This window comes from Hemibagrus wyckioides, linkage group LG16 (assembly GCF_019097595.1).
Source record: "Hemibagrus wyckioides isolate EC202008001 linkage group LG16, SWU_Hwy_1.0, whole genome shotgun sequence".
Taxonomy (NCBI): Eukaryota; Metazoa; Chordata; class Actinopteri; order Siluriformes; family Bagridae; genus Hemibagrus; species Hemibagrus wyckioides.
In genome coordinates, this window is record NC_080725.1 from 17,566,606 (window position 1) to 17,577,057 (window position 10,452).

A 10,452-nucleotide genomic window follows, 5' to 3' on the forward strand; every position below is an offset into this window, starting at 1 on the left:
GTTAAAGAAAATAAAATCTCCAGATAATGAAAAAAGCAGTTTGCTATCCACAGATGCAGAAGAAAGACCTATAGACTGTTTTCAGCAACAGAAAAAGACTTCATGAACAGTAATATAGTATACTGAAATATAGTAAGTTGTACCATTAATTCTCAGGATTTTCCCTATAGAACTGAATTAAGATAAAGGAGAAAGATTGGAAAATGCAGTGCTGTTGGGAAGAACATCTGTTGCAATGGGGATATTACAGCAAGTATTATAGCTTAAAATACAGTAAAACAAATCTTTGAATCATGAGTTGTATCTTTCCAATGTACCACACTGTTAATTCTGTAAATTAATTCTGACAGGCATACACCTTGAACTTTAATGGGAAGTCAATTTACATTTCTGGCATTTGGCAGATGCCCTTATCCAGCACAATTTTATCTCATTTATTTATTTTTTTTTACAACTGAGAAATTGAGGGTTAAGGGCCATGCTCAGTGGCCCAGCAGTGACCGCTTGGTGAACCTGGGATTCAAACACACAACCTTCCAATCACTATGTCAATGCCTTAACCTCTAATCTACCACAGCCCAATTCTTGCTGTTCCTATACTTCTCAGAATCTGGTGAAGATATTTCAATCTGCTGCAACTGTAATGACTCATGTTGTATGAAATCCATGGTATCACTGTGCAAGGTGGCTATGATTTACAAGATATTGTGCTGATAGTGATCTAGAGGAAGAGGCATCTGAAATAGTGGACAGTGCATGAGGAATTATCCACTGATGAGGAAAATGATGCATTCATGTATAATAAAAAAAAGCCCTTCACTGGAACCAAGAGGCCCAAAGATGTTCCAATATGACTATGCACTTGTGCACAAAGCTAGAAGAAATCAATTGTCCTGCAGACCTGCACAGAGCCCTGACCTTAACCCTACTGAAGACTTTCTGGATGAACTGGAATGCTGACTGTTCCCCAGGCAACATCAGTGTCTGATCTCACTAATCCTCTTGTGGCTTTGTGGGCAAATCTCCACAGCTATGCACCAAAATGCTGTAGAAAGAGTTTTCTAGAAGAGCGAAGGTTATTATAATAGCAAATACGGGTTACATTTTAATGAGATGTTCAGCAAACACGTATGGCTGCAATACTCAGCTGACCATGGCTATATAGAATACACTAATCAGGCATAACATTATGAGGTGAAGTGAATAACATTGATGATCTCGTCATCATGGCACCTGTTAGTGGGTGGGATATATTAGACAGCAAGTGAACATTTTGTCCTCAAAATTGATGTGTTAGAAGCAGGAAAAATGGGTAAGCGTAAGGACAAGGGCCAAACTGTGATGGCTAGACGACTGGATCAGATCATCACCAAAACTGCAGCTCTTGTGGAGTGTTCCCGGTCTGCAGTGGACAGTATCTATCAAAAGTGGTGAACCGGTGACAGGTTCATGGACGGGCCAAGGCTCACTGATGCACGTGGGCAGTGAAGGCTGGACCGTGTGATCTGATCCAAAAGACGAGCTACTGTTGCTCAAATTGCCGAAGAAGTTAATGCTGGTTCTGATAGAAAGATGTCCGAATACACAGTGCAGGACGGGTCAGGGCTGTTCTGGCAGCAAAAGGGGGACCAACGCAATGATCGGTATATGTACATAAATGTTGTAAATACATAATATGAAGTCATGAACACATACTGGAAAGAGCCAATCAAATAAAATATATGCTTCTGACATCCATATTAGCAATTTAAACCAATATAATGCTATTTTTGACATGAAAATGAATCTTATACGGTAATTATAAACAGTAAAATACAACCAAGTAAGTCATGCTGTAGGAAAAATTAGTATAAAGTAGAAAATAAGTTTTTGGATTGTTTTGAGGGGATTTAGACCTACAAACATGAATGAAGATAAGAATGAATTAAAAGTTTCTCTTTTATTAATAAGCTGGATATATTATTCACGCTTAATTTTGTATGACAGATATAGAACACGATGCATAGTTCCTAAAAATAAATAATTGTATAGGCTAAACAGGTTTCTGCTAACCTGCTCCCTTTAAATTAGCCTCTTTCACGCGGTAGTCACGTGCTGCCCCGTGCCACGTCATCCCAAGGTTCACGCGCGTTTAAGAGTTTATGTTTTTCGTGCAATATCACATGAAACACCTTATAATAATAATTCGACATATAATTAACATTAGTGCATTTTAACGGGGGTGATGTCTGAACTAGTTCTGGTTCTGTCACACTTTGTCCCCTCTCCTGTGTGTGTGTGTGTGTGTGTGTGCGCGTGCATGCATACGTGCGCGTGCATTTTTTTTTTTTTTTTTTACCTGTGATTGCAGGTCCGTACTCGACGCTGGAACAGGGTGGGGTAACATTTCACTCATCCTGTTGTTCCCGGATATTCAAAACATAACTTGTTCCTTGACCTGTTTATTCCACAACATTGCTCATTTCGGTGGACACTTTAAAACTACCTGTAAGTGTAAAACGCACACCTGGATCTTACACTCACAGCCTGGATAATAATAACAACCTGAGAAGCGGTGAGTAACTTAGTCTAATTCTGTTTGTGGTATAACTCATAACTGGGCAGTTTTGCCGGTCAGTTTGTTTGTTACAAGCTGACTGCACATACCTTAAGAATAGTTCATTTATTTTTGCAAAGTTAATTTTTTTTCTTAACAAAGAGTTCAAACATTAAGACACACCGACTTTGTGTGTTGTATGTAGTTTAGTTTGTGGTTTTAATATTGTGAGCACCAATGCATTGTGTTTGAAATTGATCAGAAATTGTTTAATTGGATGAGACTTTTTGTATGGTAGATTTTTCCTAACCCAGTACTTGTACAGTGTGTCGTTAAAGAGTGAAGTAACATACTTTGCAATGTAATTATCAACAACACACACACACACACACACACACACAACTTCAGATATGTAAGCGAAGTGGTGTGACTGTTAATAAAATGACCGGTCTCTCTGCAGATCTTGCACAATGCCTAACGACCTGCTGGAGGATCGAGCTCTGAGTCAGAACTTGTTGGCCTGCAGGGCTCAGCGCTGTAATAACCTTGGTGATTGTGTGATTCGGAACGGATTGCAGGTTTGCAAATGTATGCTGGGCTACAGAGGAAACACATGCCAAGAAACGGTCAACGATGGACTAGCCGTCCCTCTCACGCTGGGAGTCTTGGGCTTCATCATCGGCTTCATTATCCTGGCGTTTGCTCTAGCCTTTGTCCAGCAGAGGAGAAGGGAACGTTTATGGTATGATCTTTCGTTTGCTTTCGTTGACCACAGATCTCAAATGTACAGATCTGAACAGTTTTTGTTTTGTTTTGTTCAAAGCGTGGGATTTTTTTGTGCTGAGCTCAACTTTCACATTGCTCCTAGGGAAAAAACGGACGAGCAAAGGGAGGCCTTGAAAAAGAATGGAGATTTTGCTCACACAAAAATAGGTTTGTGACCACACATCTTCAACACAAGATAAAACACCAATCAAAGGTATTTTCATTTTGTTTTGTTTTTTTGCAATGACTTCTGTAACAAACTGTTTGCATATCCAGTGTTTGATAAACCATGCATCTGGGCAGATAGGTGAGGACAGAATTAGTGAATCTTCGGGTCTTTAGGAGTCCCCCCCTAAAGTCCCCCTTTTTCCCATTATAATCGGCATTAAAGACAGTAGCAGATCATTCCCAGCTTGAGAGAAGGGCAGATTATGCTCTCTTGTTTTCTTTTATTTTGGAATAGCTGGGATTCTAATCAAAATTTTGTCATCCTTAGACTAGTGCTTAGATGAGAGATCACAAATATGATATTTTTTTATAACATTTTAAGGCATCCCTAAATGTGTAAGGATTTTAATCTGAATATTTAGACCAGAATAAAGATACAAAATCAAAAAAGGATGAAATGATCATTTTACCCCCCCAAGTAAAAGTAAGGGCAGTGAATAAGCCATATGATGCATGATGTAGTCTCTGTGTATTGTTGTAGCGAGCAAGTTTTTACTAAGTGTTAATGTTACCTGCCTGATCTCTTTGTGTTTTTGTCTTTTTGTCACCACAGGAAGACGGGAGTTTTTATATGTATAAAGTATTTCCACTTCGACAAAGTTGAATACTCGTTGTTGTTGTTCGCTTGGAAGCTTGCCTTAAACGTTTGGGAACTTTATACTTCATACAAATTCCACATTTCTACTTTCAGAGGAAAGGAGACGGGTGTTTTGTTCTTGGGTGCTCGTTGAATGCTCAGAGACTCAGCTTGGTAAATGCTAATGACTGATATTTTGTGTGTGACTTCCTATTATGTTTTGTTTTTTTTCTTTTTCCCTCAGTGTTTTGTGTTGGAAACGTGAAATGTCACCGATACTTATTATCTCATCTCACTTTCAATCTCGTGGCATTCAGGCAGCGCAGTATATCTTATTAAAGTATCGAGTATTTCAGAAATGTGTTGTGCTTGTCTTTACATAGCTCCAGATCTGACTGGCCAGGTCAAACCATGCTGCATTGTAGATTAGATTGGCCTTAGAGATTTGTGTGCTCTGTATTAGGTGGCTTGGGCAGCTCTTGTATATTTGAGACAGGTGAACACGTTTCAGGTTAATTGAGTCTTTGGACAAAAAACAAAAAGCACTATAATTATATGGTCCGCTGTATTCACATTTGATCATACATCTTCTGCACGTCAAAATCTGACCGTGGATAATCTTTAATGGGAATTTTATGTTACACAGATGTCTTTTTAAAGGTTGTTTGTTTTTACTTCTTTCATTTGTTACATAAATAAAAAAAAGGCATGCTGGTTTTGTGTGCCTCATGCTCAAGTTATGTTCAGAAATTTCTTAGTATTAAACATCACTCATTTCAGCAACCAAAGAATTTAAAGCCTTGTTGTATTCAATGCTACGATGTGCTTTAATAAATAAAAATTTTAAAAAATAGCAATCCCATTGTTGTTGTTTTCCTATGACAGTTGTGTAGGATATGAGGATGTGTGCGCTGAGAGGAAACTTGCTTGGAGCTTCTTGGAAACAGCTCTACTATATTTATAACATCAACACTTTTGCCTCCAGTAATTATGTATGATAAAAGTAGTCAGTGAGACATCCATGGATCATTTACTGTGAAAGAACACAACAGGGACTAATTAATTAACCCATTTTCCTCAACCTAGTTTTATATCTTCGCAAATCCATGCTGAAGAGCATGGAACAAAACAGGAATTTTCCTTTCTCTCCTCCTGTCCCCTATAAACACACTTGCTTCATTATTTAAGGTGGGGCCACACCAGGACCAGACAGACCAGTCTCACCTGATTCAAGACCTAGTTTTACTTCAGCTTATCTCGCATGCATTTTAGTGGTCCCTGAAACCAAACTAGAAACCAAACAAATGACATTTCATTGACAACAGACATATATATAATAACTGTATTTATTATTATTATTATTATTATTATTATTATTATTATTATTATTATTATTGTTATTCCACAGTGCTAAGGTTCCAACTTCCAACACATTATCTACAATATTTACAAAGTTAAAGCTTCGAGCAGGGCAATACTAAGTGTTCACCTGTGTTCAGTGCCATCATATAATTGCACTAATGACTGTTTACCTCTGACACATGACAGGTGAAAGATTTTCTTAGGAGAAAGACATACTCAGATGATCCCAGTCAATCTGGCACATAAACAAAGTAAAATCACATTTCCCTTCAGCAAAAGTGTTAAGATCCTGGATAACAGACTTCACTGTAGTGATAAACATGCAATATTTTGAGCGATGTGATGTGATCTGAGGTGTTTTATTCACAGTTATGAGTAAGGAGATGAATCTTTCATAAGCAGTCCTTTCAAAAAAGGCTGGAGCATCATGATCATGTCCAGCATCGTGTCGTGTCATGTCATGACGCTGGACATTCTGGATATTTGATTAAAGTTAGACATTTCCACTATAGCTTCTATATTTGAGATACTATTTTTTGTAATATTTGTCTTTTTAAAAAGGGTAAACTCGATAGAAAAGAGAAAGGTTAGTACATAGCTTCTATCACCTGCATTCCAGATGTTTGGGTGTGTTAAGATTTTAAATAATCATTCGAACCTTTAGACCTACATCTCTATATGAAAGATACTTATTGTTAGTAAACCAGACCACAAGTAGTCCATATCATAGCGTCCACTGAAGAAGTGAGAGCTAAAGTCCAGCAGGTCCTCCATCACAAATCTGCGTCGTAAGGTCTTCCGTTGTAGGCAGGGTTAACAGTGCCTTTCCTTTGAGCTTTGGCTCTCGGGTAATCGAGCTCGTCGTCCAGAGAGTTTCGGGAATACGGCGTGCCCGAGCTGCTGGGGGTGACGCTCCTGGGAATGTTGGTTCGCGGGTGTGGGACCGGATTGGGCGCGCGACTGGTGTACCGGGTCGTGCGCATTTGCTGCGGTTTCTCCCCGCGATTCCGTCCTCCGCAGCATCGACAGAAGCCCATGCATATGACAAAACCGCCCAGCACCTCCATGATGCCCCCAATGTAACCCAGAACTATGCAATAGCCCACGCGGATGTCCGGGCTTTGCGGGTTGCTAAATGCGGTAGTCGTGTTGAGGCGGGTAAGGACATTGGTGTACCACGCGATAGGGATGATCGTGAGCACACCTGAGCAGAAAATCAGAATGCCGCCGACTCCTGCGAGGACCCATCGCGGAGGCCGGTCAGTCCAGCAGCGCGTGGCCGGCGTGACCAAGGCTAGCCCGAGTGCAGTGACGATCAGCGACGCGATCATCAATCCCTGCGCCACGGGAATGACCTGGTTATTGAAATACGTTTGGTCGTTGCCTCGCAGGTTGCAGTTCATATCCGTGGTTATGGTGGAGCTCTTGCAGATGTCCCAGATGCCCTGGTTCATCACGACGTCCACGGGCTGGTTCGCGATGCTGTAGAGCTGGCGCCAGTTGGGGGCAACTGTGCTGGTCAGGTCCAGGATCCATCCGCAGGGCGCAAGCACCAGTCCGAATATCAAAATCCCTGGTGTCCTCATCGTCGAGTTGGAAGATTCACACGCACAACTTCAGCTCCAAACAGTCGCACTTTGCCTTATAAACAGGCGAGTCGAGAGTGAAACTGAGGGTGGATCCTTCCATTCATACCTGACTTTAATAGCCAGGGGAGAATGTAGAGCTCTGACAGGGAAGTTTCGTAAGCACTGCATGTTTTGAAAAGAATTTGCATGTGTTTAAGGTTTCACCTGGAGCATTTGTAGCATTTGAAAGTCTCCTCTAGGGCTAAATGCTTTACCAAAAAGTTTAATTTTTGTGTAGCACGTGAAAGATTATTTATTTATAAGATAATTCAGCAACATACACTATATTTGCAAAAAGTATATGGACACCTGACTGTCACACATATGAGTTTGCTGAATATCCAATTCCAAAACCATGGGCAAAGTCACAATTTTGCACTTATGACAGCCTCATCTCTTTAGTGAAGGACTTAGGAATGTGTCTGTGGGGATTTGTGCTTATTCACCCACAAAAGAAATAAATCACTAAGGTTTCAGTGGGGCTGAGTTCAGGGCTCTGAATACAGGCCATTCGAGTTTGTCCACTCCAACTTCGGCAAAGCATGTCTTCATGGACCTTGCTTTGTGCACAGGGGCATTGTCATGCAGGATGCAGGTTTTTGGTAAGAAACCATAATGTCTGAAGAAAGGAAATGTTTAATAATACAGCACTGTGGCAACGTTCGGGGGAAAGCCGACACATTGGTGTTATTTCATTTAGCTACATACACACTTCTGACCATGTACAGATAGATAGATAGATAGATAGATAGATAGATAGATAGATAGATAGATAGATAGATAGATAGATACTTTATTCATCCCAGTTGGAAATTTACAACTTCCAGCAGTTTCTACGAACATAGGTAATAAGGCATGCAATAAATACTAAAAAATACTAAATACTAAAAATGAGTATTTTAATTAGTAAGAGTATATAACTCTACTTAGTACCTTCAGATTCCTTTAAAGAGACAAACTAACTATTCAGGGTTCTAGATCTAACCTTTCTGTCAAAGAGTAGCTATAGTCTTCGTAAAAAAGGTCAAAGTATCTTCCATAGCATCATTCATTTTTAGGAGGATTTTAATGACACAAAAAGTTATTACAAGTTTCATGAAAGGTGCGTAATGTAATAATAACCTACCAAGAAACTCCAAATGTCTGTTAAATTCCCTGTAAGCTAGTACAACAACAACAACAACAAATAAAATCACTGTCCATTTCCTGTTATGGCAAGTAGCCTCTGAACACTACTGAGGACAGAGTAAAACATCCTGAAAAACATAATCAAGTTAAATTCACACATTTTTAGCTGAGCACAGACCCCAGTATCAGAACCTAAACAGTAAGAGAATAGAATAAAACCGAATAGAATATATATTTTATAATGCTATGATTCATGATATGAATATTGTTTAAGCACATACACACAGTAGAGAGGAAGAGGAAAGGAATGCCTACAAGGTGTCTCGAAACCAGCAGGCATCATTTCATCAAGATTCAAGATTCTTTAGTGAGATTATACTGTCTAGTCTACAGCACTCTACTTTCTAAATAAATATGCCTCTATGGTAACTGTAGTAGTGATTTCTGACTTGCTTTTATTTACTTACTTACCATTTTTATAACCTCACTAATCAGGTACAGCCATTCATATTTTATGAATAAAAAATTCATAAAATATGAATGAAATAGAAATGATATACACCGACCAGGCATAACATTATGACCACCCGCCTAATATTGTGTTGGTCCCCTTTTGCTGCCAAAACAGCCCTGACCCATCCTGCACTGTGTATTCTGACACCTTTCTATCAGAACCAGCATTAACCTCTTCAACAATTTGAGCAACAGTAGCTCGTCTGTTGGATCGGATCACGCGGTCCAGCCTTCACTCCCCACGTCCATCAATGAGCCTTGGCCGTCCATGACCCTGTCGCCAGTTCACCACTGTTCCTTCCTTGGACCACTGTTGATGGAAACTGACCACTGCAGACCGGGAACACCCCACAAGAGCTGCAGTTCTGGAGATGCTCTGATCCAGTGGTCTAGCCATCACAATTTGGCCCTTCGTCAAACTCGCTCAAATCCTTACACTTGTCCATTTTTCCTGCTTCTAACACATCGACTCTGAGGACAAAATGTTCACTTGCTGCCTAATATATCCCACCCACTAACAGGTGCCATGATGAGGAGATCATCAGTGTTATTCACTTCACCTTTCAGTGCTCATATGTATGTATACTAAATGTACCAAAAAGGTGCTTGAGAATTAATATTGCACGATATAAACACCTTGTTTTAAAAAGGTCTATGATAACTAAATTAAATTGATTATTCTGTCAGAAATTAAGTATTAATTAATACAAAAGTATATGTTGCATTTGAAATCAAATAAAATTATAGGGAAAACTAGAATCTGATGAAGAACTGAATACAGTACCAACACTAGTTGCTCAAACATTTTGCTTTGTCTCCATCTTGTGGTGATTAACGTCGAATAACTAACCAACATTCTGTATTTGACAATCAAATATTTATTCTACGATTGCTAAAGAGGCAAAGGTGACATGTTTAGACAATTTTAGATTTATTATATATTAAAATATCTGCTATATGTTTTGATGATTGACATTTAAACAGTTTGATCAAAAAACACTTTAAAAATGTTTAGAAAAGTTGTATTATCCAAAGGTTAATGATTTATCATATATTTAGCATGCAAAACATGTCTATATAGATTGCATATAAAGAATCTGATTGCAGATTAAAAATAGCAAATTCAGTTTATGGGGCAGACCACATTACACTTAGTCCAATACTGATTGGGAGAAAATAAACTCAGTTTAGCAGACAACAGCTCATCGACTTCTCTTAAATGTGCTCATTCACCTGCATTTATATGAAAGGTATAATATAGCCAAAAGTATGTGGACACCTGACTATCACAGTCATGTGCTGGTTGAACATCCCATTCCAGACTGAGTTCCTCTTTGCTCTTATAATAACTTCCACTTTTCAGTGTTAGTGTGTTCACCCCAGTGCTGTGAAATCTAGCTTTAGGGAAAAATGACATATTTTATCAGTAGCTATGTTTCTCAGGCATGTGGTTTTGGTAGCTGGCCAGATCAGTTTGCATTTTTCATCAGGGTTAAAAGTGAAGTTTGTAATGTTTAAAAACGCTTTGATAAGAATCACCCCCTGGCTAAATTGCTATCTTTATTATCAAGTTCTTATTGTGATTAGACAGTTTGATTTGTCACTAAAATTAAAACTCAAAAACAAGTCAGCCTACAAATAATGTCAACATGGATCAAATGTGCTCTGGAGGTGGAAAGTTCAAGAATTAAAACTATATATATATATATATATAT

The 10,452-nt window shown here is 39.0% G+C and overlaps 1 protein-coding gene across 1 annotated transcript; it reads right to left on the reverse strand.

Moving 5' to 3' along the window:
• Positions 1 to 5,434: 5,434 nt before the first annotated feature.
• On the reverse strand, positions 5,435 to 7,150 carry cldn23.1 (claudin 23.1). The gene has a single exon (XM_058411675.1). It carries the CDS (start codon positions 7,052 to 7,054, stop codon positions 6,242 to 6,244), a length of 813 nt encoding a protein of 270 aa, XP_058267658.1. The 5' UTR covers positions 7,055 to 7,150; the 3' UTR covers positions 5,435 to 6,241.
• Between the last annotated feature and the right edge of the window lie 3,302 nt (positions 7,151 to 10,452).

Coding starts and splice junctions, on each gene's coding strand:
- cldn23.1 (XM_058411675.1), bottom strand. CDS start 7,054: ATGAGGACACCAGGGATTTTGATATTCGGACTGGTGCTTGCGCCCTGC.